Raw genomic sequence first — 26,979 nt, forward strand, 5'->3', positions numbered from 1 at the left:
TATTTATAATTAGATCTTAATATATTTTTATTATTTTAAATTTTTTATTTATTTTTAATTAATAATTTTAACACATTTGTAATTAATAAAAAAATTTAGTATGGGATGAAAAAGTAATTAAACAGTAAAAGCTAAAAAATTTTACCTCCAAGCAGTACTAAGCAAGCTGTTAGATTTGATTCTACAAATATACATATAATCTATGTAAATACATGCGTGTTTTTAAGCACTGGCAGGCTGCTGCTCTCATTTTTGCTTGTTAGCTCAATTGAAAAAATAATCACCCCATGGAATCAAAGAGCAAGAATCTGGTTCTGGGTTTTGTTGTCTTAGCTGTATTCTTGATCTCAGGTGTAAAATCTTGGACTGGTGAGATTCACGGTAGAGTTATCTGTGATGTTTGTGCTGATTCTTCCATTGGTCCTGAAGATCATATTTTAGAAGGTTGCTCTCTCTCTCTCTCTCTCTCTCTTGTTTTTCCTCTGTTCCTTTTTCCATTTATAATTTTGAATTGCAGTTGTTTGATTGGTTAAATTATGTTTCTTTAGCAGAAATTCGAAGTGGGTTTTTTTTTGTTGGAATTGTAATTCTACCATTTTGTCGGTGACAATGTTTGCTCCTTTTTTTTGGTTAATTATTGGTTTTGACATTGTTGAGCTTGGCTATACAACTGCATGGATGGGTTCAATTTATAATTTTTTTTTTAATGAGGGTTCAATTTATACTTAGATTGAGAAAAGAAATACTCAAAAAAATTACCTTTTGAGGGTTTGATAAGATCACTGTGTCTTGCAATTTGCCTATTTGAGTGCTTTCCCTGTGATTTACTTTGCTTTACTAAATTGCTTCTATGGTTGATGCTTACTCAGTACTTTTACCTGTGTCTAATTGAGTTGCAAACAGCTATCATAGTGTGTTAGAAAGGGTCTCTGGGTTGACTGCTCTATTGTCTGAATGAATCCTTTTTGTGTAGGATGCATCCTGCAAAAGTCTGTGTAAGCAATTCTCTTATAGGCTTAAATTGTTAAATAGTGGGACTGGGATATATTCATGATCTTTGGTTTCATTTTCTTTCTTCTGTGGTTGAGATAGCTGACAAGTAAGCTTTCTTTGTTTAAGATGGAGTTCGTTTTAGAGAAAAAAATCGCTGGATCTGCTCGTGAGAGCTTAGAATACTTTGATATCATAAAGAATTTACTCAAAGGTTGTAAAATGAACTGTATCTTTATTATGAAAATGAGAGGTATTTATAAAGTAATAGCTCAAACATTATATATACATTGTAATCTCAACAATAAAGATGATAAAAGAGATAACTAAGAGTAATTCAAAACATAATAGAGATAGCTAAGCCAATTCAAAGTACTAATAGATATGGCTAAGTCCAGTTCAAAATACTTAATAAAATAACAGATAAATATCTAAAAAATTAAAAACCACTAAGAATAGCTGCATCACGTGAACAGTTAATAAGGACAAATATGGTTCGAATGTTGTAGAAATGCAACAACAATTCACCAACTAATCTTGGTCGAAACAATTCTTTTTTTGCTTGGTGAAGTAATTGGAAAAAGAATGGATGCTTGGTGTATGGTGTTTTATAAATAAATCCTTTGTTCATTTCTGTGTTCGATAAAGCTGTTTGTCATTGATATATCTGTTCTCAAGTTTGAAGGTCAAACTTTAGTGATGGTAGGATATTGTTTTAATCTTTCAAGCTGTACTATGGCATCGATGTTTTAAAGGGCATACTTAGATTCATTCATCTCGGTATAACCATACAAATTAGGGGTTTTTCTGTAGAAGCCTTAACTAATCTTTTAAACCGAGCCTTGAAGTATATGAATCATCCATGAAAATTTTATCTTATATTTATGTGAAACAAATGTGTTGGTGTAGGTGCTGAGGTTGCTGTACTTTGTATTACAAAATCTGGTGAAGTAGTGAATTACCAGGCTTTCACAAACGCCAAGGGGATATACACTGTGGCCGAAACAATGCCTGAGAGTGACCGTTGGAATACATGCTTGGCACGACCGATCAGTAGTTTCCATGATCACTGCAACCATCTTGGGGATCGCAGCACCGGTATCAAGTTCACCTATAGTCGCCCATCAGGTCATTTCCACACTGTCAGACCGTTTGTATATCAACCCTGTACTGCCCCATCCTACTGCACCGAAACTCTTAGTGAATAAGTATACTTTAGAAGCAATCATGGATGTCTTACACAGATGCAAACAAGAATGTTCTAATTTATAAATACTGAAAAAAAGTGCATGTTTCTTATGGTTCACCTTGTTCTATCTTGTGGTCTACCTGGGACAAGCAATTAATAAAGAAATTGTAAGTACCTTTGTTGTAAGGTGATATGAGGGCCATATCTTTTCGCATGTAAGCTTTCTTCATGATTGCAATTATTGTTCATTTGAACTGTTTTAGGTGGCATATGAGTTCTTCATCAACTTACTGTTTTGTCAATGAAGAATCTAATGATTTCTCGACCTTTGTAGGAGTTGTTAGGAACAGTGGTGAGTTATCTCAAAGTCACACAAGTTCATTACAAATTTCATTGGTTTTTGGATTAAAACTTTGGTTGATGGATAACATAAACAAGGAACAGTGTAATCCATCATTCGAAGAAAGTTTGAGCTCCTCCACTTTTGCTATATCATATATATTTTAATAATACCATTAACTTAAAATGTTTGATGAAACTTATCACCTCTATTGTCAAGTTGGAAAGATGAAACATATTATTTTAGATATTATTGATTTATATATAAAAACAATATAACAAAATAAAGTTTGTCCGAAAATATATATATAACAAAAGAAAACGAACCTAAGATAAACTTTCTTAATTCTTTCGATAATACATAAAAACACAGTGAAAAGTTTATTCCCTACTTAATGAAAATGCCCAGTGTAATCACAAAAATATCGAAAACTAATATCAGAGCCAGGTTTCGATCCTGGGACCTGTGGGTTATGGGCCCACCACGCTTCCGCTGCGCCACTCTGATTTGTTGATTTCTTATTTACATTTTTAGTTTTTCAAGATCAATTAGTTCTTATTTCACAACAAAAAAACAAAGAAAGGGAAGGAAAAATCAGAACTTCGAAGAAAAAGGAAAATGAGAAGACGACCTGGAATCGGAGGGCTCCAAACAGCTGCAGCTGCTAGGGTTTGTTTCGAATTTCAATTTAATCTTAATAATGATATTCAAATGAATCCCACAATTGCAGCCAATCAAATCTACTCGTAATTATTTGCGTGTGGGTTTTTCTTTTTCTTTTTTTAATTTCAGGATCAATATCGAGCGTTGGGAGAAAATGTAGCCAAGTTAAGAACCGACCTCATGAAAGAGCAGCTTGCTACTTTTCGTTCTCAACTCGAAGAATTCGCTCGAAAACACAAGGTAAACAAAAGTTCTTTATCAATTTTTTTTTCATGAGTTTCAATTATTTTAGTTTTACTAATTTCTATATCTATTTTTTCGCAGAATGATATTCGTAAAAATCCGTCTTTTAGGTCTCAATTTCACGAAATGTGTGCAAAAGTAGGAGTGGATCCTTTGGCTTCAAATAAGGGATTTTGGGCTGAGCTTTTAGGAATCGGTGATTTCTATTACGAACTTGGTTGGTATTGAAAATCATCCTTTTTTTAGAAAGAAAAGTAATTGGAAAATTCCCTTTTGTTTTTAATTTTTAAAATTTTCTTTCGTGTAGTTTAAACTGATTTTACCTTATGATCCTTTATGCTTTTCTTTTTGTGTGTGTGTTTTGTATGCTTCCATTTTTGTTTCGAAGTTTTATAATTGTGAATTTATTAGATTATGTATAGTTCACCTACTACTACTATGCTTTTTAAGCATGATACACAAGACCATGAGCTGTAAAATCTGCATTTTTAGAGGATTTTTATAAACTCGTACTCTCTATTTCAAAGACTTGGTAGAGTGCTTATAATTTGGTTTTGGTTATTGGCTAGACAGGAGTTCAAATTGTTGAGATTTGCTTGGCAACTAGGCCTCTTAATGGAGGTTTGATTGACCTGCAGGAACTCTGCAAATTGCTTCGTCAGAAACGAAAACATGATCGCGAAGCTGTATCCGAAGATGATTGTTTGCGTGCTATAAGTAAGCTGAAGGTATGGTAGTACAAAGGTAGATCATGGTTGTTTTATACTGATTACTGAATGAGTTTGCCAGCATTCCCTTTTCAACTCTTAGGGTAAGTGAGATGAAGAGCATGAGAAAGCTGATCAATTTTCCTTTGTTTTGAGCTACATTTTTTTTCAAATCATTGTTGAATAGTTAGTTCCATTATTGCTGCTTGCTGTTCTGAAATCTGCATGGTCTGTAATGGAGTTATCTTCTACAACTTATTTAAGCTTTTGTGATGCCAATTTTAAATGCATGTACTGCTTGGTTTCTCCAGACATTAGGTAGTGGATTTGAGGTGATTTCTGCTGGAAAGAAAAAGCTTGTTCGGTCTGTTCCAACTGAATTGAATAAAGATCATAATCAAATTCTGGAGCTGGCACAGGTTAGTGATACTTCTATTATGGTATGACAAACACCCGTGCAAATAATTGCTTAGTCAATGTTCTGCTTGTTTCTTCTTTCAGGCTCAAGGCTATGTGACCGTTGATGAGGTAGAGAGGCGGCTTTCATGGACACATGGGCGTGCTATTGATGCCCTTGATACCTTATTAGATGTAAGTTCTTGCAGCAATAGGCATGTTTTATCATCATACTGTGACTTTGATTTATGGGGTTAACAAAACTCCTGTTGGTTGATGCAGGAAGGTCTTGCTATGATTGATGATGGTCATAGAGATGGGAAACGCTGTTATTGGTTCCCCTGTGTATCCTCCATCTCCTCATTTGGGGCTGATAATTAACATTAGTCTGTGTTTTTCGTCATCCTTTCTCTTTTTTCAAATTCAAGTGTGTTGCAAGTTTCAAATTGTTTATGTTTGAATTTCTGGCAGAATTTTATAAATGGTAACTCTACCTGCCAAATGTTATTATATCTTCAAGTGTTTATTAATAACACTATGTTCTTGCAGCTGAAGCCCATTATTATACATACATCAAAGTTTGAACTCCACAAAAACAAATCATTGAAATATGTCATTTAAATGTTTGCTTATAGTTTTCATGTTACAGAAGTGGGAAAAAATTCAATGAACTGTAACTTGAGATTGAGCTTCATCCATCTCTTCTATCCATTCAGCACCAGGCTCACTCCAAGACCTGGGTCTCACCCCAAGCTTGAAAAATATAATCATCTCTAGTGCCTCAAAAACCTTGTTTTTGTCTAGAAACTCATTGCAGACTCCGCTCACGATGCAGTAGTTGCTATTATACGGAGGCCTATGGTGAGCAGAATGTTGAGACCGGGAGACTAGTACACCGGCATCTTGTAGTGCCACCACCAGTGGTGGGAGCTTGCTCTTGGTGCCATGAGACCAGGCATGAAATTGTTGGCTGAACATGATGCAACCAGCACAAACGATAACAAATCCTTGAATAACAGGGTCATTGCAGAGAATTTCTATAGGAAGCACTGTGAGAGTTATGCTACGAGCCAATGCATGTAAGTTGTTAGCAAACTGGCGCCTGGTGATAGTCCAGGGCCATTTGTGGTGCCCTTGGAATCCTTCAATTTGTGAACCAAAAATCGGAGTGGTTGCATCACCATAATTGTCGATGCCCCAATGGTAAACCCCAGACAAAAGGTCAGCTAAAACATACCCAACATAGCCTCCTACTATAGGTTCGAACCACATATGTGTATCAGCTGCACCCGTTACAGTCTTGGCTAGGGAAAAGAAAAGCGTGGTGCAACCACTGGCCACCCATGCTCGGTGGGACCATGTTGATTGTAAACTTGGATCATTGGACAAGGGAGGGCCAACACTAGGGATAATGGGAGTGATAGAGTCCGGTTTTGTCTCAAGCCGTGGCTCGATAACCAACTGGTTCTGACTGGACTTAGGCTTGGTTGTGGTGGTAGTGGCCGAACATGTCAACCTTGCAACAAGGTGCAGCCGTGGGCTAGTAGAAATATGCGTTAGAGACCTCGACGGGCACCTATGTTGTTTTAAGATAGACATTGAAAAGGTTTTGCCCAAGAAAAACTAAAAGTTGATTGCAATGAAAGAGCAATATTTAAAAAGGCAAAGAACATGAAATAGTGGCTATGGAGTAAAGGCGGTGATCCAAATGAGACTGTGCCATAGAATCGACGTTGTGGTTTGCAGTGAGGGTGCGTGGGGATATTGAAGTCGCTAATGTCTTCCACATAAACATGTGCTCACAATTGGTTTCAATTGCTTGCCTTTAGAATAAGTTAATCTCCGTCACACAAGTGGATTAAAACGCCGTCGCTTTCATTTTTCTTCAGCAAGAGCAAGTTGTATTTCGATTATATTCAAGTTTTATGTTACGCAAAAGATGAATCAATTGAATTCTTGGGCTAAGGACTGAGACGCAATATTTTTTTAAAAAAAATTATTAGTAAACTACTATAATGAACGTAATTTTTTTAAAATAATAATTAAATATTTTTTATTGGTATATATATTATTTGACTAATTGAGTTGGTATCATTCATCATCTAGGTTTTAACTTAGGAAATTATCAAATATTCAAATATTTTAAATTTTATATAAAATTTAGAAAAGTATAAATATCAAATGTACACGTGAACTTTGATTTAATGTGCAATTTTATTCATGAGCTTTAATTTTGTGAAATTTTATACATAAAACTTTGATTTGATTCAATTCTCTAATCATACAATTATTGATATATCATCATTTTATGTTTATATATTGATCTAATATAAATTTAAACTGATGTATTTATTTCTTTAAATGTGTATAATTGAATCAAAATTAAAGTTTTAGGTATAGTCAAAATTTCGTGTGTATAATTACACCAAATCAAAATTCATGTATGAAATTGTACATTAAATCAAAATTTATGTATAATTTTGAGATTTGTTTCGTATGACAGGAATTTAAGGTTAGAATATAGCAATATTCAATATTTAAATTTTATCATTTTAATTAATATCTTATTATGTAAATCATTTATAAATATACTTATTAGATAAAAGAAATTTCACCATTAATTGAATGCATGGGCTAACGATAGAGATTAGAAACGCAATACTTGGGGTTGTAACGGGGATAATAATGGAATGTCCTTTTTGGTTTTTCTTGTTCTTTTTGTTTACATTTGAAACTTCAATTGAAGCTTCCAAGTAGGCCAAAGATAGGGGTAAACATAAGAATATTGAAGTATCGTGAAGCATATTCTCAATATATAAATATCATAAAGCATATTCCTTCTGTGAGATGCCAACTTTGCAATATTATAATAGTAAATGATATTTTACATGAAAGCTTGAATTAAGAAAGTTTGGATATTAAATATTGAAAATTAAAATGTTTTAAGTTCAAACCAGTCTGTGTATTTTTTTATGTTTAAATATAAAAAGTTTAAAAATATTTATAAAATAATATTATTTATTTTATAAAACAATAATATTTAATCATTATTAAATTTACTTCATTCGTGACATTAATTTAATCAATGACTTAATATATATAATAATTAAAACTCATTTTTTACTATACCTTAATTGAGACATGAGTCACATTTAGAACTTAATTTTTTAGAATTTAAAAACTTCATTGTACTGAATAAACTTTCAAATCATATTGAATTTTTATTAAAAAATTATAAATACAATTACAAAAACAAAACCAAATTCTTTTGTTAGGGTTAATTTTTTTTGGGGCGATGTGTGAATTTACCCTTGAATTTAATTATAATTTCATAATTTTTGAAGGAATTTTAAGTACAAATTTATTTTATAAAATGATATTTTTATCTACTATAATGGTGAATTTAGATGGACGATACGTTTACTTGTAGTTAGTGTAAAAACAGTAGCGGCGATGAGATTAAATACTGTAGCGTGAGACAAAATGTAAGCTAAACACACCGTACCGTACTCAATTTGTCCATCCAAACCCAAATTTCAAACTCCAAACTGCTCTTCTTCGAATGAAGTGTTTGTTTTCACAGTGGAAACACGGCATGGTGAGGCAGATTTGTTTTGAAGGTACATATAGAGTGGTTTCTAAATATTATTTGTTCCACCTATTGCGCCAGATGTATAAAAATGCTATTCTACTCTTATATATAACTATTAAAATAATATAAATGTAAAATTGCATCATAAAATTAAAGTTTATATATCAAAAAAGTCCTCATAAAATGATTAAAAAATCAATTAAACTCCTAAAAGAGTAACATCCAATTGAATCATTCGAATTATGAATTGCACTCAATTACGCTCATGATATATATTTTTTCTTTAAAGCCCTCTCATATTGTAAGTGATGACATGGCTATTGATGTGAAAAATGATTATGTGAATTATTTTACAAATGCTTAATTAATTTTTTAAAATTATTTTAATTATGAGGAGTTTTTTAGCATTCAATCATAACATCGTTGAGATGTTATAAACAAAATTATAAAATTTATAGAAAAATAATAAAAATACAAAAAAATATTATTGATGTAATAAACATTAAAACAAATGTTTAAAAAATTAAAGATTAAAATTATAGAAAAGTTATGAAATACTCTAAAAAAAGTTATAGAAAAATTTATAGATATTATTAAATTAATAAAAAAGTATAAATCTTAACAAAAACTATTTAAAAAAACTTTTATAATATTATTTTATAACTTTTATAATTTAAAAAGTATAAATTTTTTATATTATTTTAGTAATCCTTAATTTTTTTCTATTTTTATAATATTTTAATAAGTTTTAATAATTTCTAATAACTTTTCAATCAATTTTAAAATTATTCAATAATTGTTAATAACATTTAAATAACATTTAATGTTTTTTATAATACTTATTATGATTTTTAATAATTTGTACAATTTAAAAAAAATAGAATTTTTATAATTTTTTAAAACATTTTTCATGTCAATCGCCATGTCACTACTTAATGGCCCATCAAGAATTTTGAGGGAAAGCTATATTTTAAAAGGTTAGGCATAATAAATTTTAAACATTTAATTTTACCATTTCAACTAAATATTAATTTGAATTTTATATAAACTTTTAATAAATATATATGTTACATGAATCTTTCACCCACGTTATGAGTTTGTTATAATCTAATACTATTATAATATACTTGATTGAATTGATGTAATTATAAGTCGGGTCCCAATTCAATTTATGAAATTATCAAAAGTTCATTCATTTTACAAAGCAACAAATTATTATGTTAGGGGTATTCATGCCTTTTTATAGTTTGATAAATTTAGAAAGTACGTACACATTATGAGAATAATAAGATTTAAACTTAAAACATTATAATTTTTATAATCTCAATTTTATCATTTCAATCAAAGTCACATTTGGTTTTATATAAATTTTTTAATAAAATTTATACATAATTTTTTTCACTCACAGCGTGAGTGTACCATAATCTAGTGACTATTAAATGAGTAATATTACCATTTTACTTTTTATATAATGTATTTATTGTATAATAAAATTGTGTATTATATATTCCTTTAAAAAAAATAGAGCAGGGCAAAGTAGCATGATCCGTGGGTAGATGTATTCAACCTCCATAAAATATGATAGTGGTTTTCAAGATTCCAAACTTATGGTAGGGGTGGGTGAGAATGGATGTGTCCAATGTTCATAAAAGCGATAATAATTTTCAAAATTACACATCTATAACGAGGCGGTGTGGATGACAAAGAACATATCAATTGTGAAGTAGTGATTGATTTAGTAATATCTACTCTCACTCGACTCCCTCAGCATTTTACTTACTCCATTGACATTTTCCTTAATTATATTCTCAATTAAAACTAATTTTAAGTATTGAGTTGTACGTAATTAACAATTTTTTGATACAATAAAAAAACTATAATTACTAACAAATTATTCCAGAATAATCATTGTGCAGTAATTAGAGGAACAAATACTAAACCTTCAAATTAGTACTTTTGCGAATAAATATGTCAAAATTTTTTAAACATAAATAAGACATGTAAAAGATTATATATTTTAATTACATCGTTTGTTTGAAAATCCCCCATATAATATTTATTATAGTGGAAGTTCCTTCCAAGGATCTTCTTCCTCGAAAGTTTCACCCACTTTTTATTGGTTTTATTGTAAAATAGGCCCTCATATAATATTTATTATAGTGAAAGTTCCTTCCAAGGATCTTTTTCTCATATTAGTACCTAAATCTTTTTTTGTCAAAGTGACACCTAAATTACTAGTTTTGTCCCATTTTACTTCAAACTGTACACTTTTCAGGTTTGAGGCAAAATGGGACAAAACTGTTAAAGTTTAAATATCACTTCTCACAGGAAAAAAAAGAGTATCAATATGAGAAAAATGGTAAAGTCTCCGAGCTAATTTGGCTATTAAGCCATAATGATTGCTGTTTTTTTTTTTTGTGGTATGATTATTGGAAACAAAGGAGTGTTGCAATGATAAATTGGTAATCCCCACTTTGTTGAAGTGGAGTCAAAAAACCAGAAGTTTCCTCCTGCTTTCTTTCTTTCTCTTTTCAAAATTTATGTTTTGTCTCTACTTCTCTCGAGTATAATTTTTGGTTCCAACAATCAACTTTCATTTAATATTTTTTTCTACTTTTACTGATAATTTTAAGAATTTTATTTTCACATTAATTTAACATATTGAACTTCTCATATATTTAAGAATAAAATATCAATTAGTATAACAATATTTACTATTTGAGGGTATAATTTTGGTATTACAGTATCAAGATCAAATAATTTGGGGTTCTTTTTCTTCTGACCACCTATGGAATTTTTATTTTTCTTCAAATAACATTTCTGTCAAATTTTTTTGGGTTTTTGTCTCTCTTTAAATAGTTTATGATCAGTTTAATATTGTTTTTAAGAATTACTTTTAAGATAAAAAATACTTTTGAAATAAAAGCATTACTAAACAAAATATTTCTGAGATTTTCAAAAGTATTTTTTTAACAAAAAAATACAAGCAAAAATTTTTAACTTTTACTCAAAAGTGTTTTTTTATCCTAAAAATATTTCTTAAAAGCAATATTAAACTAAGCATTAACTGACTTCAAAGTGAATCAAGAGCTATATAATTGTTAAAATGAATAAACAAAATATTTATTTTAAATAAAACATTTTTTAAAATATTTTTAAGTTTTTGTCATTTAACTAGTATCATAGTTGAAATAGATAAACAACATATTTATTTTTAAGAGGAACTATTGTATAATTACTAGTGAAGTCTTTTTTATTCAAATCCTAATTTTAAGTATATTAAGAAAAAGAAATATATGATTGTTTCTTCATGATTCACAAAATATCTTAAATTCATATTGTATGAAAGGAAAAAATTATGTTCCAATTTAACTATAATCATCATCATCTTTCCTAATTAATTTGTAGAGAGTAACATAAAGCCATTTTCTTTGTCTTTTTCAAGTCACAATTTTGAAAAGGAAATTTATCAATGACAGTATTTATACAAGAAACCAAAATAATTACAATCCATCCGAAAATCATAACAGTAAAAGTTACATAAACATTTTAAAATTAAAAATAAAAATCTTTTGTTTGGTTTTTCTTTTTACTTTTTAGTTGTGTCAGTAGAGAATAGAAACTAAAACAAGTGTTTCTCTTCTTCTTCATGTTCTCGATCATGGCTTCTTCTTCTTCTTTCTTTGTTAGGTGTTTCCCTTTACTTTTCTTCTTCTTCTTCTCACATGTCCAAGCAGTGAAATCACCAATTCATCCTCGGGATGTTCTACCTTTATTGCCGAGACAGGTTTCATGGCCGATCCTTAATTCACTTAACAGTGCCATCGACCTTTTACCAGCCTTTGTCGGTTCTGTTTCGTCCCAAAACCACATCGTGAGCTGGAAAGGTGCGTGCTTTTATGAGAACACCGCTAGGATGGAGTTCCATAACAAGAGTGGCAGTGAGTTCGGTGGTGGAACTCTCCATATCAAGGTAATAACTTTGGCCTTCCTACTCTTGATATTTTTGAGTGTTCTGTAATCTGGGTATTGCTTTGTCTGAGTTGGAAGTGCTTAAATTCTGAAATTTTTTCAAGCTTTCGGAGTGTTCTTGTTTCTAGGTATTGCTTTATTTGAGCTAAAAGTGCTTAAAGTTTGAATTCTTTAGTTTCAAAGGATTTTTATTGAGCTGGTTTTTCCCCCTTCGTTCTGCACTTAATTGTCGATTTTTTTTTGGGGGGGGGTGGGGGGAGGGTGGATTTCATTTGTTTCTTATTTTTCCTGGTTCTACAGCCATATATGCAAAAGCAACTACTTTGAGCTATAGTATGTTGGTGAAGTTAGAGGGCAGTTCTTAATAGATTTTGTAACATGGAATATTTGCATAACTCAGGTTCATAATGATGCAAAAATGTCTTACATGGTAGAATTGGTTAGAGTTCTTCATCACATAATGATGTGAAAATGGTATCTATGTACTTATCCAGGTTAGCAAAGCCCATAGTTGGACGTGTCTGGATCTTTATCTCTTTGCAACTCCATATCGTGTAACTTGGGATTATTATTTTCTATCTCGGGAGCATACACTCGAGATTGACAAGTGGGAAGACAGAGCTGAGTATGAATATGTAAGTTGTCTTTCTTTGTTAGCTGGAGTTACAGCAAGTGTTAAGTTTCCTGCAAACTCATATGTGGTTTTCGATGATACATTTAAATTAGGTGAAAAACAAGGGGATTTCTATTTTTCTGATGCAAGCAGGGATGCTTGGAACACTTGAAGCTCTATGGGAAGTCTTCCCATTATTTACTAACACTGGATGGGGTGAGAGTGCCAATCTCGGGTTTCTCAAGAAACACATGGGGGCTTCTTTCGAATCACGGCCTCAGCCCTGGTACACCAACATTAGTGTTGATGATATACATTCGGGAGATTTCCTTGTAATATCAAAAATTCGTGGGCGCTGGGGCGGTTTTGAGACTCTCGAGAAGTGGGTTACTGGTTCTTATGCTGGTCATAGTGCTGTTTTCTTAAAGGATTCTGAAGGGAAGTTATGGGTTGGTGAATCAGGACATGAAAATGAGAAGGTAATGTTTTATCCAGCTATGCTTTATGTCCTTGTAAATAGATTCTCTTTGGCTTTGCTGTGCTTGTAATAAGTTTCATATTACAGTAAAAACTTTCTTTCTTTCATTCAGTATTATGACCGAGTGTAGTAACATATGAGGTACAAGTATTTATTGGATTATTGTACAGGTACTTATTAATGATGCTAAGTTATTATATCTGTCATGCGATGTAGGGAGAAGACATCATTGCAGTTATTCCATGGGATGAATGGTGGGATTTGGAGCTGAACAAGGACGACTCTAATCCCCATATCGCAGTGCTTCCTCTGCATCCTGATGTTCGGGCCAAGTTCAATGAGACTGCTGCTTGGGAGTATGCACTAAGTATGGCAGGCAAACCATATGGCTACCATAACCTGCTATTTAGTTGGATAGACACCATAGATGGGAATTATCCTCCTCCATTGGATGCTCACCTGGTATTTAGATATTTACATAGAATAGTGAATACCTTATGTTATGATTATAGCGTATGCTGCTAAGTTTCTGCGTCTACTCCTTTCTCAATTTCTCTCCTCATACATTTGTTTTTTTAATTATTCCTGCAGCTTTTGGTAGGTCAATTTTTTTTACTATGTTGTAGTAGATATTTTGTAGGTTTTGTTCTTCCTCTTTTTGTTTGTTTTTCTTTCTAGCGTACAAAAAGCTACGAGTCATATGGAATTAAAACTTGATTGTTTGTATGTATTGTAATTTTCAATGGTAGAATATTTTGGTATAGGTGTGGAAATGAGCTTACGTTGGCAAAAATGGTGTGTTACATCATTTTTAGTCCTATTAACAAAACCTCCAAAGGAGGTAAATAAGCACACAAATATAAGATGATTAGAAAATCCTAATCTGTTTCTTTGTCATTGCATTAACAAATAACAATGTTGTTAGTGCATACAACTCTTTTCACTCTGTCGTTTGCTATCTCTTATTTTGTCAATGTTGCAGTTCATAGGAACTGAATGTTTCCCTCGCAATCATACAGGTGGCTTCTGCTATGACAGTTTGGAGTAAAATGCAGCCTGAATATGCTGCTAACTTGTGGAGCGAGGCCTTAAACAAGCGGCTTGGAACTAAGGTAGGCATATCTTTCTTGATCGATCAACTTATAGTGGTTTGTTCACTATAATCTGAATTGTTTGGGATTTATGTCTTGAACGTAACATGCGAATTGCTTAATAATGATTCATATAGCTTAGCCTAGATGCTTCTAAAATTGATTAGACCTAAAGGTCTTCAAAAATATTGAATAAATAAGCTATTTTTTGTTCTTGTTCAGAAGGGGAAAAAATCAATGTGACACGTTATTGTTTTTTTCTTCTAATTATGGTGTTTACTGCAGGGTCTTGATCTTTCTGATATACTGGTGGAAATCGAAAAGCGTGGTTCCTCGTTTGATCAACTGCTGACCGTTCCTGAACAAGATGATTGGATATATAGTGATGGGAAGTCAACCTCATGCATTGCGTTTGTCCTCGAAATGTACAAGGAGGCAGGACTTTTTGATCCCATTGCTGACTCTATTCAAGTCACCGAGTTTACGGTGAGCTTATTTCGAGTGAAGTCTTTGTCAAAGTTCAGCTTTCATTTATTCATACTGCAATCCTGTTGCTGACTCTTGTTGATTGAATTAATACCGAAAACACAGATAAAAGATGCGTATACTCTAAGGTTTTTCGAGAATAATTCTAGCCGGCTGCCAAAGTGGTGCAATGATGCAGACAATGTAAAGCTTCCTTACTGTCAGATTCTGGGGAAGTACCGAATGGAACTGCCTGGATTTAATTCCATGGACCCATACCCCCATATGAATGAACGGTGTCCGTCTAAGCCTCCAAAGTACTCCAGGCCACCAAACTGCTAGACAGCCTCGCTTCTGCTATTTGTCGTTTTGTCATTATGCTTGTAGTCACCGTTAGTTCATCAATTGTTCGGGTCAATTGTATGCAAGATGCCACAAGAAATTGTGTAGCAGTATCAGTTGTAAATATGGTAATCAGACTAGGAGTGGAGATTTCTGGTATCAACTGTTATAGATATGATAGAAAATGGAACATTGATGCTGATAAAACTATGAAAGCCATTCTTTTAGTCAAATATTAGTTTTATGCATGGAGCTGTAGTGTCTGCTTATTTAATGACATACATTCGATGCGAGTATTTGTGGGAAAATTCTAGAGATTCGGACATTGTCGGGAAACATTTTCAGCAGTGAAATGCCATTCCGACCAATGATATAATTCCGAGATTCCTACTGTGTTTTACTGGCCTACCTAAATATGTGAACAAAATAAAGCTCATTTGCTCTGCAACAGGAATCTTGTAAGTTAAGCTACCAAGAGACTACAATATTAGGGCAGTTTTCTAGGACTGATTTGAACTGGTAATCCTTTAGTTGGGACAGGCATCGGATCCCTGCTGAAAGAGTTATCTGAACATAGTAAATTCCAAGTGAACCGAGTAATCAGATAATGAATTGAAACAAGGGTTTCAATCCTTGCAAACTCGTATCCTGGACATATCCGAGGTCCCCCACCGAATGGAATGAAGCAGTAAGGTGGAAGTGAAGCTGGATTCTCGAATCTCGATGGATTGAACTTTGATGGTTCCGGAAATATAGTATCATCCATTTGTGTTATGCCGGTAACCCAGAAAATCTTCATACAAATCAGTAAATTATATCAGTGACAGTGAGATACCATATACCAGAGAAATGGATCAATCTGAAATGCTGAAAGGACGTAGAATGGAAAGTATGGTTCTACTTACCAGCCAATCCTTTGGAATGAAATATCCACCGTACTCAATATCTTTTACAACTTTCCGGAAACCACCAAAGATTGGTGGGAACATTCGTAGAGTTTCCATGGCTACTTTCCATGTGTATTTCATCTTGGCAAGGTCTTCCCATGTCAGAAGCTCCCCATTAGGCTTCCTCCTTGCTATCTCATCTTGTTCTGCAACCACAAATCAAGAAGCAACCTATATCATAATTCCCTTTTCTGCAACATTGCAACTGGATCGAGTTTGGTCATAAAGTTATGGCTCTTAAAGTTGAGATCATGTTGATAAATACCTTGAAGAACAGCTGCATATATGGTAGGATAATTAGCGAAAAGGCGCAACAAGAACGTGAGAAGAACAGACGAAGTATCATATCCTGCAACCATGATGAGCATAACATTGTGAATAATCTCTTTCTCGGATATGACTTGTTCATCCTTCTCGTTGCGAATGCTAAGCAGACAAGTGATGAGGTCTTGGCGAGGTGAAGCACCCTTCTCTAGATCTACTCTCTTCTCACCAATGAGAACTTTCAACAACTTCTGGGCCCTTGCACTCGCCTGCAAGCTCCGGTTGTAGCGTGTGAAAGGCAGATTAACCGGTACCGACCACATTCCTTCTATCATATATCGAAAATCATTGGCAAGTTTATCTCTTCTTGTTCCTCTTTCGACTCCGAATAGAAGAGAACAGATTATGTTGAATGTAAGGGTCTTCATCAATGGTAAAACCTGTCAGAACAGGAAAAAGAACACATCATATCTAATTTTCCCAGGTTAGACACCACAGTTTTCAATGTTTTATAACATACCGTGACTTGTTGCTTGCCATGCCAATGCATCTCAAGGTGATTCCTGACTTCTTCATCCATCTTCCCAACATACTGTTTCAATGATTCAGGTTTCAAGAATGAAACAAGAGCATCTCTAACTCGCTTATGATCTTCTCCGGTCAATTCCAAGATACATCGATCACCCAGAATCGAACTAACCGACTTGACTTGCTGGTTAACAATGTTGCTGCTGTCACTGGCGAATACAAACTTGTTTGCAGCCTGACCATAGATGAAAACTGCTGGTTTCCCAAATAATCTCATCTTCGATATTGGACCGTACTTCCTTATCCTCTTCCGAAGCCATTCCTCTGCCGTGTTGCTTCGCATGGCCCTGAGAAGGCCGAGGCTTTGACCTATGAGAGGTAGTCCGAGTGAACCTGGAGGAACCCTTTGCGGTGATCTTTTTCTCTTGGTTAGGAGAAGGAAAACTGGGATCAGAAACAGGAGAACTGTGATGATGGTGTTCATGGTTGTGTATAGAGAAACTGAGCTGATGGCAAAGGGGATTAAATAGAAGATATCCACGGAGAGGCTATTGTTGATCTTCTTTTGTTGGCTTTTGTAATGGAATCTCTTCACTGTAGTGACCTTAATATTCCACTATTTGGTAAAAGGCAAGCCATCCATTTTTTAAACAAGATTGATTCTATTTTCTAATAAACAAGATTCTTAGCTTTTAACGCTTTGTTTGATCCTCCAATCAGGTTCCATTGCTTTTTCAAAGTGACATTAGCATTTTATTTTTAAATCCTGATGATGGATCGCACCAAAGTTAAAAACAAAAACAAAACGACTGTTTTGAGTTACTGCAAAATCTATGTCAAGCAAAGCAGTTCCTGTTCCAAGGTGAACCTTGGAATTTCTGCAAATTCATACATGTTTGGATTTGCATCCTTATAAACCACAACTCATCAGGGAATTTAAGTCATTCCAAGAACAAAAAGAAATTTAATCTTCAATATGAGAAAATTGCATAGACACAAACACAATTTTGATCACAAACCAGGGTTTCTTTCACAAATAACACAACTTTTTGTCTTTTTCCCTTTTCATACACACATCAGGGTAGAGTACAGCATACGTGATACACTTAAAAGTTTTCTACTACAACCATCTGAGCTTCAATGATCTTGTCAGATCTGTTAAAATTGGTAAAAGTCAACATGCTCAACATCGTCATTCGGCCTTGGCTGGAATATGGTTGCCACCGGTAGCTAATTTGTACAAGTAAAACCCAGTCATAAGAAAACTGCAATGAAATGACACGAGTTAGTAGCTCCCAAATTTTGATGAATGTCAAATTAACAAAGCAACCTAAATTAAACCCTTCTCTCCAAGTTTAGGGTTCTATACAGAGGATTTAGGTTTAGGCCCTAAAACTTTTGTATCAGAAATGTAAATAACATGAGCCAATGATCCGAGAAGCAGTTTGTGGTTGCGAATGTCGATAGATGAATGAACTTAAACATCACGAAAGAATAAAAAAAGATCCAGAGACTTGTATGAAAGGTAACGAAATACAGCATGCATTCACTATGCAATTGGTATATAATGACCAGACATGGAGGTTTCATAGTTGGCAGCATTGAAAGGAGCTATGTTGTAAAGCACACAACTGGGAACTTGTAAATTTGTGATGCATTTTTATGTATATGAGCTCTGTTAGCTTTTAACTGATATAAGGATCAATATTAACCAGTAGAATTATCATGATTCATGATATAATATGATATGAAGGCACTGAAAGCATTGGAATAGCAGATCAACATACCTGATCCCGGCAACAATTCCGGCTGGCATAATCTTAGATGTTTGGTAGTAACGTTGTCCCATGACCCATGTTAGCACAGCAGCAGTAACTGGTTTAAAGGTGTATAAATCAGTAAAAAGAATGAACATTTTGTTTGTCATTGAAAGGGATGAAAACAAGCGAAGATATACAAATGAAAAAGCCTCCTTCCAAGAATAGAACCCATAGTGAAAATCAGCTTATCTTTGATGATGATAAATTTATTTACCAAATGGTATATTAAGCCACCCTGAAATACTATATTACAAAATCTGACAATTATATTGAATTTCATATAATGAAAGCTTCTTAACAATATTGCATTACAGAGCTTTGAAGACAATCAAAGATATGATCTTTGAAAGAAGGCATTTCAAAGGTAAAACAAAGATAATTTTCTCACAGTTTTTGCAAGAGAAATAGCTAATAGCACCACAATGGATCTACAATGTCCAAACTGATTCTTAAATTCCACAATGCAACTCCAGAAATCCAAAAGAAGAAAAAGAGAAACAACCAGATCAAGTTTATCAATACAAAGTTCCATGGCAGCATTAAATCTATGATCCATAATCCAAAAAAGTCAACTTTTCAATCTCCAAATTTTGAACAAACAATTTATAAAAATCCCAGATCGAATTTACACTTAAAAAATTTATAAAAACTAAAGGAGAAGACAGAACTGTGAAAGAAAGCTGAGATTTTGAAAACATTACCAGTCTCAAGTACCAAAGCAAAATATGAGTTCTTTCTCTTCTCAAAAGCTTTAAGGCTCAAATTTGCAGCAAGAATGAGAATCAATCCAGTGCCTACACCCCCACCAAGTGATGCTATGCTACCTTTCTTCAAATACCCAATAACTCCTCCAGCCACAAGAATCAATCCATAAGGGATTGTGAAGCAAAAATCATGCATTTTGGGAAATTTTTTCTTTGGGTTTTTTTCCCTCTTCCTTCAAATGGGTATTTGTTTCTTGGGAAATTCTAAGGGTAAAGCTGAGTTGAACAGATCAAAGGGGAAGAAATGGGAAATCAGAAAAGGGTTCTGCCTTTTGTGAAGTTTTGTTGGCTCAACAATGGAGGCATTTTTCTGGCGTGTGGAATTTTCAGTTGGTCAAAGGCTCCAATGTTTTAACTAATTTTGTTTTGTAAGAACCCTTCAATTTTTGTCCAACTTTTAAAAAGGACTTAATATTTATATATTTTTATCAATTTAGTTCTTACTTTTTAAACTAAATTTTGCTCAATCTTTAAAAAAATCGAATTTGACCATCAAATTTTCAAAAAGATATGTTTATTTTTTTTACTTTTAATGAAAATTTTAAGTTTGAAATTTTTATTTTTAAATATTTTAATAAATTTTAAATTATTTGTTGACATGACATATTAGACAAATAATGTCGTGACATATTTAAGGGGCAGGGTCCTTAGTCCCAAAAAATAAAAATATTGATATTTTAGTCCCTTCATAGATACTATAAATTAATAATGGTGAAACTGCACTTTGACCCCCAAAATGAAAAATTGCTACTTCAGTTCTGAAATTATAAATTAATGCATGGTGAAACTGTATTTTGACCCCTTAAAAATAAAAAATTTCTTTTTATTCCCTTAAAAATGATGAAATTATGAATTAATAAATGATAAAATTATATTTTGACCTCTAAAAAAATCATATTTAATTTTCTAGATTCGTCCCTAGCCATGTCAACATGTAATGCATGTAGACTGTCCATGTGAGTTGTCATGCCAATATAATAAAAAATAATATTTTAGTCTCACATTTTTATTAAATAAAAATGATTTAAATATTTTTCAAAGGTTAATAACTAAATTTAACTTAAAATGAATAAAATTAAACAAAAAATATAAAATTTATATTTTAAAAATTCAGCCCAAACTATACTATTTTATCGTTATAGTTCAAGGTGAATTTTCATTTTAAGAGAATTAGCCCAAACACAAATCAGGCCCAACAACCATTTCTCTTACAAAACCTGAAACCCATTAACTCCAACTATCCACGTGTCACTTTTGTAGTCGTCGTCTATATCCAACCCATAGAAAACGAAAAATCCCCTCTTTTTCAAAGCCCAACAAATTTCGACTCCCAAGTAAAATTAAATATAAAAATAAATTCCCCCTTTAGGGTTTTTCCTCTTTGAGATATTCCAAATCTCTTCTCCTCGTCTATCGAATATGATGCAACAACCACCAGCAGGAGGTGTAGCTCCGCCGCCGTCCATGGCAGCCGATCCGTCTCAAACCCAGCAGTACCAGAAACAACAGCAGTCGCAGCCGTGGATGATGATGTCTCAACAACAGCAGGCGGGTCAGCCAGTTCCTCCACCTGCAGGTTGGAATCCGCAACCCGTCCCTCCGCCCTCTCAGATGCAGCAGTACTCCGCTGGTTCCGCGACCGTCGGATCCGGCGAAATTCGGTCTCTCTGGATCGGTGATCTTCAACCGTGGATGGATGAGAATTACCTCATTAGTATCTTCGCTCAAACTGGAGAGGTAACTTGATTAGAACAAAATTATCTTTTTTTTAATTAAAAAAAACAAAGTCGAGAATCATATTTAATTAAATGGAGATATTACTTGCAGAGTTGATACTTTATTTTTAATAATTAAAACGATTGTTCCTTTCCTAAATATCTAATGGAACAAAGCTTAATCTTTTGGGTTATTTTAGGTGGTTTCAGCTAAGGTGATTAGAAATAAGCAAACGGCACTGCCAGAGGGATATGGGTTTATCGAGTTTGTATCACGTGCTGCAGCCGAGAGGGTTTTGCAGTTGTATAATGGGGTGCCAATGCCAAATTCTGAGCAGAATTTTAGGTTGAATTGGGCGGCTCTTGGATATGGAGAAAAGAGGCAAGAAGAGGGTCCCGATTACACAATTTTTGTTGGGGATTTAGCTGCAGATGTTTCTGATTACATGTTACAAGAGACTTTTAAAGCTGTTTACCCATCTGTTAAGAGTGCCAAAGTGGTTACTGATAGGACTACAGGCCGGTCTAAAGGTTATGGCTTTGTAAAGTTTGGTGATGAAACTGAACAAATTCGTGCAATGACTGAAATGAATGGGATTTATTGTTCAACTAGGGCAATGCGGATTGGACCAGCTGCTAATAAGAAGCCTGTCACTGATCAGCAGTATCAGAAAGGTAGACTCTTGTGGTTTATTTCAAGTTATACTTTATCTTGATTGCCTTATGAAGTTTGATTGGTTGTGTATAATTTTTATTTGCAATGATTTATGCGTGAGTGCTTTGACTTGACAAGTTGACTGCTAGTTGGTTATTGTGTTTTTGTTTATTGGTTTTAATTTTCTGAGGTGGATCTGTTACAGTCTTCTTAAAATTCAAGTTCTTTCAGTTATGTACTTGAAGATATGGCGGAATTTATACAAAGTCGTTTCCTTCCAGTTTGCCTATGTAAACTTGGACGCTTTTAATTATATTAAAAGTTAAAACATGCAAAAACTTATATAAAACTCATGTTTTCTTAAAGCAGGACATCAAGAGGCTCTCATTTTGGGGGGCCTGGAACTGATATCAGCTGAAATGATTCCACTTTAATCCGTGGCCTCATTTTAGGTCAGTTACTTTGTTTATGTCAAAAGCTTTCTTTTCTCGTGGCAATGTTTGCGCTACGTCTCGCAAATTTCTTTTCCAGTTCCTTATTAAGTATTCCAGTCAAGTACATTTGTTCCATTTTTCCAACATGTTTCCTTTAAATATTTATATATTTTTTTACAAGTCCAGAAACTTTATTTTATTCATTGTGGATTAATTCCTTTTGATGCTTGCATACATGTATGCACTCCTTTTCCCATCCTTTATGTTCAAGTTTTAATACTCAAAAGTAGGTGAAGCAGCTTTGGTGAGGTTGTTGTGCATGTTGTCATACACTGTTCTGTTAATGAACCTTGGGGCTAGTTTTGTTCTATTGCTTTTAAAATCTTCGCTTCTTTTTAAAATATGGTATCTGCTTTGTCCTTATTCTTTTCTCTTCTGCACATGAGGACAAACTGAGGTTGGCAAGAAACCTGGAATTTGTAGTTAAAGGCATTGTCAGTTGATACATTTAAGTTAAATCACGATGGAAGTGAGTCACTTGCCCTTCTTTATTGCCTAAGCTGGAGTAATGGATACCTAGCTGCAGATGGATCTGTCCATATTTATCTTGCATTTTGAAGAAAATTTCTTTTATTCTTGTCATTTGAGGTTGTAAGGCACTTCAAATTTAAGATTTCCTTAGTTTTCTAAATATGTGCTTTGTCTTATGTGCATTCTGAGAAATTTAAAGCGTTACTTGAAGTTAATTTAGCAGATAGGTTCTTTCTACTTGTGAGTAACCTTTGAAGTTAAACTTATAAATCATACAGTTTAAGAAACAGCAACTCCTCCCTTCCCTTGTCCAACAAATTTGCAGACAACTATAATACTAGCACACAAACACACACCACGACAAGTGAGGAGAAAAGATTGGCTTTTGTTTCAATTTTCCTTTTCCCCTTTTCACCCTATTATAAGGGATCAATAAATAAGAGAGCCTTTACTGATTCCTTGAGTTTAATGTAATTAATGATTTCTTTTGTGGCTACTATTGAAGTTTATTTGATTTGATACTTTTGGCTTTGCCTGGTAGCGATAAGCCTTGATGTAACCCAAAAGCTGTTTTGTGATTGTAGTTGTAACCGTTGAGTGATTTATAGCAGGCAGTTCTACAGTTTTGTTCTTTTCATGCCATAGACAGAATTATTTCTACCTGCTTATTTTGAAATGTTATATTATATATGTTAGCTTTTGTATGTGTCTGTGTGTGTAAGATCTTGATGTTTTTTTCCCCCACAATGTTTCAATTTGAGTTTAGAGGAGCAATAATGCTATACCTGGAAATCTATTACACGATCTTTGTAAACAGGTTTGTAGTTTCCATGGTTAACATGGAAATATTTACTTTTGGAAGATGTAATACTGAATTAGTTTCAAGTTTTTGTAACAACCTTAATATCTGGGGATGGCGCAAGTGGGGCTTTTCTTGTTGTTTTTAATATCTTATTAGCTTCTATTCAACATTAGTTTACCATGTATTTGTAATTTGCAGCTGCTTACCAGAATACTCAAGGAAATTCTGGAGAGAACGATCCGAATAATACCACAGTGGGTAGCTTTTCTTTTATACTGTTATACCCAATTTCATGGTATAGCCAACTGAATTCTTACAAGCTTAATTGCAGATTTTTGTTGGTGGTTTGGATCCTAGTGTTTCTGAAGACCAACTAAAACAAATATTTAGCCAGCTTGGTGAGGTAGTTCATGTAAAAATTCCGGCTAACAAGCACTGTGGGTTTGTTCAATATGCTAACAGGTAACTGTTAAACACCTGTGTTTTTTGGCACGCAAAATGTTATTGCATGATATTAATGCATTCTGCAATATGATGCATTCAGGGCCAGTGCGGAGCAAGCTTTATCTGTTTTGAATGGTACTGTTTTAGGAGGAAGAAATGTTAGGCTTTCATGGGGACGTAGTCCTTCAAGCAAACAGGTTTTGTTTTTAAAACTAGTTTTCTGTAATTAAAGCCTTGCTACCTATATTCCTGTAAACTAAGAGGGAATCTATTGGAGTGTCAGGTTCAACCTGATCAGGCCCAATGGAATACTGGATATTATGGATATGCTCAAGGATATGAAGCATATGGATATGCACCTCCTCCCCAAGATCCTAACATGTACTATGGGGGCTATCCTGGATATGGAAATTACCAGCAGCCAGGGGCCTATCAACAACAACAGGTAAAAGTAATTTTATGAATGATTCTTTTATCCCAAAAATCAATGAATGATTCTTTGTAGGCTCTATCCATCATTTTTCTTTGAATTATATATACATTTGTGCGTAATGTTTTCCTTTCGCTTTTGTATTTTGCAGTAAGTTGCGGTTGCTTTACTGTCACTTAAGACTCATTCTCTCTGATCCAGAGCACTTCAGGTGTTGGTTTGATCCGACATGTTTTAAGGTTGTGGATTTTCATTTATTGCTGTACCGTTTGTGGGTTTCGGTTTTTGGAGAGGTTCATGTTTCGTCTTTTCTAATGGTTTTGCTTTCTTGGCTTCTTATCTTGCCCATCTCTCTCAGCCTTCACTCTATTGTAATTTACGCTCCTTATATCCTATAATAGTTGTTTTAGATTGATGCTTTTCGATGGTTCTTAACTTACTATCATGTTTTTTGTTTGGCAATATCCTTCACAAGTTTCAATGGCTATCGTTCTAAGAAGAGAAACCTTGAGTTAAAAAGTGTTCTTACATTGATTGCTGAAAGCTATCAGATATCAAGAAGAGGAACAAATGCTGGTGTTGGTTTGGTTTAACGCAAAACCACCTTGAAATGCCACTTTTGTTTCAGTCATCACCTTCTTTTGTCTTTCCATAGCAATGGTGCCTCGTTGAAGTACTTGAAAGCCTAGTTGCTTTCTCAAGCATTGAATATGATACGGTAGATTTTTCCGAGATAGAAACAGAAGAGGAAGGAGATTAGAGAAGAAAAAAAAAGGAATTGAGATAGGGGAAACCAATTCCTGTGCAATTTCATAAAGGTAGAAGCCAAAGCATGCTGCGTATAAGAAGGGAAAGAAAACCAAAGCAGTTGTACAGCCCGTATTTACCGGACCATTAGGTCAGTTCCTCTACGTAGTGTTTCATTAAAACATTTGGTGAAATGCATTGTTTAAGCACAACAAATAACTGAAATAAAATAAACAAAAATTACAAGACTTAAAATCCAAAATAGTTGTATAAATCGTTCCATATCAACTACCCCTGCCCAAATAAGATCCTTGTCCTCAAGGATCGAAGGTTGTAAAATGCTATCACAGATCTAGTAGGTCCTCCCAGGTAGAATCCTCCTTCATAAATGTATTTGTCCATTAGGCCAGCACTTGAGTCACAACTTGTGAACCCTTCTTAACCATCCTTTGGTTCAAAACACAGACTGGCTTTGGTAGGTCTACATGACAATATTAGGCTACATAAGGTAGATGGTTCAGGGGAACTTGTCTGTATAAGGCCTTTATATGGGGTTGTGTTGATAGCCGAGTGGTGAGAAATATTGTACCACCACTTCGCTAATGGAAGCCAGAGTGACCAGTCACTAGGTCGTTCGCTGGTCATGCACCTCAAGTAGCTCTCCAGACAGTGGTTGAGCACCTCCGATTAGCCATCAGTTTCTGGATGGTAGGCCATTGAAAGATGAAGTCGTGTACCCAACTTGCTGAAAAGTTCTTGCCAAAACTTGCTGATGAATATTTTATCTCTATAAAAAATTATGGACTCTTGGGCACCATGAAGCTTGTAGATTTGGGATAAATAGGTTTGAGCCACCGTCAAAGTCGTGAATGGATGAGATAGGGAAATGAAGTGGCCGTATTTGGTTAAACGGTCTACCACCACCAAGATCATGTTGTATCCTTTCGAAGACGATAGTCCTTCAATGAAATCATGGTAATTACGGGCCATGCACGATCAGGTATGGGAAATGGCTGCAATAATCTCGGATGTGCAACGTTGTCTCCCTTACATCGCTGACACGTAACACATTCCCTGACCCATTGCCGAATGTTATTAGAGAGACCCTTCCAATAAAATAGCCCTCCAATGCACACCTCGTAGCATGGATACTGGAATGACCCCCAAGTACCCCCTTCATAAAAATGATTGAACAAGCATTTCCTCAAAGAACCAAAGTTGCCTACCATCACCTTTCCTTTTCTCCTCAAGATTCTGCCATCCCACTCATACTTGGGATGTGCTTGTGGTTGCTGTTGCACTTTCTCACACATTTGCCTTAACAGGGGATCAATATTCCAAGAGTCAACAATTTGAACCTACAAATCCAACCAAGGGGTGCTAATCGTATATTGCATTAGCTGACCTTCCTCTGTTTGTGGCCTTCGAGACAAGGCATCAGCCATGGTATTGTGAGTCCCTTTCTTATAGCTGACCACAAAGTTGTAACCAAGCATCTTGGGCAACCATTTTTTCTAGAATGGTGTAATGGTCTGCTGTTTAGTAAAAAAATTCAAACTCTGATGGTCTATTCGAATATGGAACCTCCTCCCCACAGGGTAAGCGTGCTATTTTTTTACCATCAAAAGCACCGCCAACATCTCCTTATCATAAATGGATAAGGCACGGTACTTTACTCCCAAAGCTTTGCTGAAGAAAGCTATAGGTTACCCTTGCTGTTGTAACACTGCCCCTACCCCTTGTCCACAAGCATCAATATCAATATAGAATTCAACCTTGAAATCGGGTAAAGAAAGAGCTGGAGCTTGACAAATTAC

The 26,979-nt window shown here is 34.1% G+C and overlaps 7 protein-coding genes and 1 non-coding gene across 8 annotated transcripts; 4 read left to right on the forward strand and 4 right to left on the reverse strand.

Moving 5' to 3' along the window:
• Positions 1 to 119: 119 nt before the first annotated feature.
• On the forward strand, positions 120 to 2,448 carry LOC107933411 (uncharacterized). Its single transcript, XM_016865619.2, has 2 exons — positions 120 to 444; positions 1,900 to 2,448. Exons 1-2 carry the CDS (start codon positions 288 to 290, stop codon positions 2,196 to 2,198), a joined length of 456 nt encoding a protein of 151 aa, XP_016721108.2. The 5' UTR covers positions 120 to 287; the 3' UTR covers positions 2,199 to 2,448.
• A 506-nt stretch (positions 2,449 to 2,954) lies between these two features.
• Positions 2,955 to 3,026, reverse strand: TRNAM-CAU (transfer RNA methionine (anticodon CAU)). Its single transcript has one exon. It is a non-coding gene; the product is annotated as a tRNA-Met (tRNA).
• Positions 3,027 to 3,060: 34 nt separating this feature from the next.
• On the forward strand, positions 3,061 to 5,076 carry LOC107933434 (vacuolar protein sorting-associated protein 22 homolog 1). The gene is made up of 7 exons (XM_016865644.2): positions 3,061 to 3,188; positions 3,312 to 3,422; positions 3,507 to 3,642; positions 3,999 to 4,153; positions 4,444 to 4,551; positions 4,634 to 4,723; positions 4,811 to 5,076. The coding sequence occupies exons 1-7, from the start codon at positions 3,138 to 3,140 to the stop codon at positions 4,907 to 4,909; spliced, it is 750 nt and encodes a 249-aa protein (XP_016721133.1). The 5' UTR covers positions 3,061 to 3,137; the 3' UTR covers positions 4,910 to 5,076.
• A 44-nt stretch (positions 5,077 to 5,120) lies between these two features.
• On the reverse strand, positions 5,121 to 6,127 carry LOC107933433 (fatty acid desaturase 4, chloroplastic). Its single transcript, XM_016865643.2, has one exon. It carries the CDS (start codon positions 6,125 to 6,127, stop codon positions 5,192 to 5,194), a length of 936 nt encoding a protein of 311 aa, XP_016721132.2. The 3' UTR covers positions 5,121 to 5,191.
• A 5,540-nt stretch (positions 6,128 to 11,667) lies between these two features.
• LOC107933431 (uncharacterized) lies at positions 11,668 to 15,329 on the forward strand. The gene is made up of 7 exons (XM_016865641.2): positions 11,668 to 12,093; positions 12,587 to 12,727; positions 12,819 to 13,184; positions 13,400 to 13,645; positions 14,203 to 14,295; positions 14,560 to 14,760; positions 14,866 to 15,329. Exons 1-7 carry the CDS (start codon positions 11,770 to 11,772, stop codon positions 15,079 to 15,081), a joined length of 1,587 nt encoding a protein of 528 aa, XP_016721130.1. The 5' UTR covers positions 11,668 to 11,769; the 3' UTR covers positions 15,082 to 15,329.
• Positions 15,304 to 17,304, reverse strand: LOC107933432 (cytochrome P450 716B1). Its single transcript, XM_016865642.2, has 4 exons — positions 16,813 to 17,304; positions 16,294 to 16,732; positions 15,987 to 16,174; positions 15,304 to 15,874 (listed from the first exon to the last, which is right to left on the reverse strand). The coding sequence occupies exons 1-4, from the start codon at positions 17,302 to 17,304 to the stop codon at positions 15,569 to 15,571; spliced, it is 1,425 nt and encodes a 474-aa protein (XP_016721131.1). The 3' UTR covers positions 15,304 to 15,568.
• Positions 17,305 to 17,783: 479 nt separating this feature from the next.
• On the reverse strand, positions 17,784 to 19,796 carry LOC121213825 (protein FATTY ACID EXPORT 5). Its single transcript, XM_041086993.1, has 3 exons — positions 19,342 to 19,796; positions 18,608 to 18,695; positions 17,784 to 18,085 (listed from the first exon to the last, which is right to left on the reverse strand). Exons 1-3 carry the CDS (start codon positions 19,538 to 19,540, stop codon positions 18,013 to 18,015), a joined length of 360 nt encoding a protein of 119 aa, XP_040942927.1. The 5' UTR covers positions 19,541 to 19,796; the 3' UTR covers positions 17,784 to 18,012.
• A 945-nt stretch (positions 19,797 to 20,741) lies between these two features.
• LOC107933435 (polyadenylate-binding protein RBP45C) lies at positions 20,742 to 24,824 on the forward strand. Its single transcript, XM_041086994.1, has 7 exons — positions 20,742 to 21,141; positions 21,320 to 21,794; positions 23,740 to 23,795; positions 23,873 to 24,003; positions 24,086 to 24,182; positions 24,269 to 24,430; positions 24,567 to 24,824. The coding sequence occupies exons 1-7, from the start codon at positions 20,824 to 20,826 to the stop codon at positions 24,567 to 24,569; spliced, it is 1,242 nt and encodes a 413-aa protein (XP_040942928.1). The 5' UTR covers positions 20,742 to 20,823; the 3' UTR covers positions 24,570 to 24,824.
• The last annotated feature ends 2,155 nt before the right edge of the window (positions 24,825 to 26,979 follow it).

The sequence above is a fragment of the Gossypium hirsutum genome, chromosome D01 (assembly GCF_007990345.1).
Source record: "Gossypium hirsutum isolate 1008001.06 chromosome D01, Gossypium_hirsutum_v2.1, whole genome shotgun sequence".
In the NCBI taxonomy this organism is placed as follows: domain Eukaryota; kingdom Viridiplantae; phylum Streptophyta; class Magnoliopsida; order Malvales; family Malvaceae; genus Gossypium; species Gossypium hirsutum.

Bases quoted from the DNA above. Each gene is read 5' to 3' on its own strand.
- LOC107933411 (XM_016865619.2), top strand. From the start codon at position 288: ATGGAATCAAAGAGCAAGAATCTGGTTCTGGGTTTTGTTGTCTTAGCT. The intron at 445-1,899 runs GTTGCTCTCTCT...GTGTTGGTGTAG, and splicing joins TGAAGATCATATTTTAGAAG to GTGCTGAGGTTGCTGTACTT.
- LOC107933434 (XM_016865644.2), top strand. From the start codon at position 3,138: ATGAGAAGACGACCTGGAATCGGAGGGCTCCAAACAGCTGCAGCTGCT. The intron at 3,643-3,998 runs GTTGGTATTGAA...TTGGCTAGACAG, and splicing joins TGATTTCTATTACGAACTTG to GAGTTCAAATTGTTGAGATT. The intron at 4,724-4,810 runs GTAAGTTCTTGC...TGGTTGATGCAG, and splicing joins CCCTTGATACCTTATTAGAT to GAAGGTCTTGCTATGATTGA.
- LOC107933433 (XM_016865643.2), bottom strand. From the start codon at position 6,127: ATGTCTATCTTAAAACAACATAGGTGCCCGTCGAGGTCTCTAACGCAT.
- LOC107933431 (XM_016865641.2), top strand. From the start codon at position 11,770: ATGTTCTCGATCATGGCTTCTTCTTCTTCTTTCTTTGTTAGGTGTTTC. The intron at 12,094-12,586 runs GTAATAACTTTG...GTACTTATCCAG, and splicing joins GTGGAACTCTCCATATCAAG to GTTAGCAAAGCCCATAGTTG. The intron at 14,761-14,865 runs GTGAGCTTATTT...CCGAAAACACAG, and splicing joins TTCAAGTCACCGAGTTTACG to ATAAAAGATGCGTATACTCT.
- LOC107933432 (XM_016865642.2), bottom strand. From the start codon at position 17,304: ATGAACACCATCATCACAGTTCTCCTGTTTCTGATCCCAGTTTTCCTT. The intron at 16,733-16,812 runs GTATGTTATAAA...CTGTTCTGACAG, and splicing joins ATGGCAAGCAACAAGTCACG to GTTTTACCATTGATGAAGAC. The intron at 16,175-16,293 runs GTATTTATCAAC...TTGTGGTTGCAG, and splicing joins ATATGCAGCTGTTCTTCAAG to AACAAGATGAGATAGCAAGG.
- LOC121213825 (XM_041086993.1), bottom strand. From the start codon at position 19,540: ATGCATGATTTTTGCTTCACAATCCCTTATGGATTGATTCTTGTGGCT. The intron at 18,696-19,341 runs GTAATGTTTTCA...CCTTTAAACCAG, and splicing joins TGCTTTGGTACTTGAGACTG to TTACTGCTGCTGTGCTAACA. The intron at 18,086-18,607 runs GTATGTTGATCT...ATTTCATTGCAG, and splicing joins GGAATTGTTGCCGGGATCAG to TTTTCTTATGACTGGGTTTT.
- LOC107933435 (XM_041086994.1), top strand. From the start codon at position 20,824: ATGATGCAACAACCACCAGCAGGAGGTGTAGCTCCGCCGCCGTCCATG. The intron at 21,795-23,739 runs GTAGACTCTTGT...TGTAATTTGCAG, and splicing joins TGATCAGCAGTATCAGAAAG to CTGCTTACCAGAATACTCAA. The intron at 24,183-24,268 runs GTTTTGTTTTTA...TTGGAGTGTCAG, and splicing joins GTAGTCCTTCAAGCAAACAG to GTTCAACCTGATCAGGCCCA.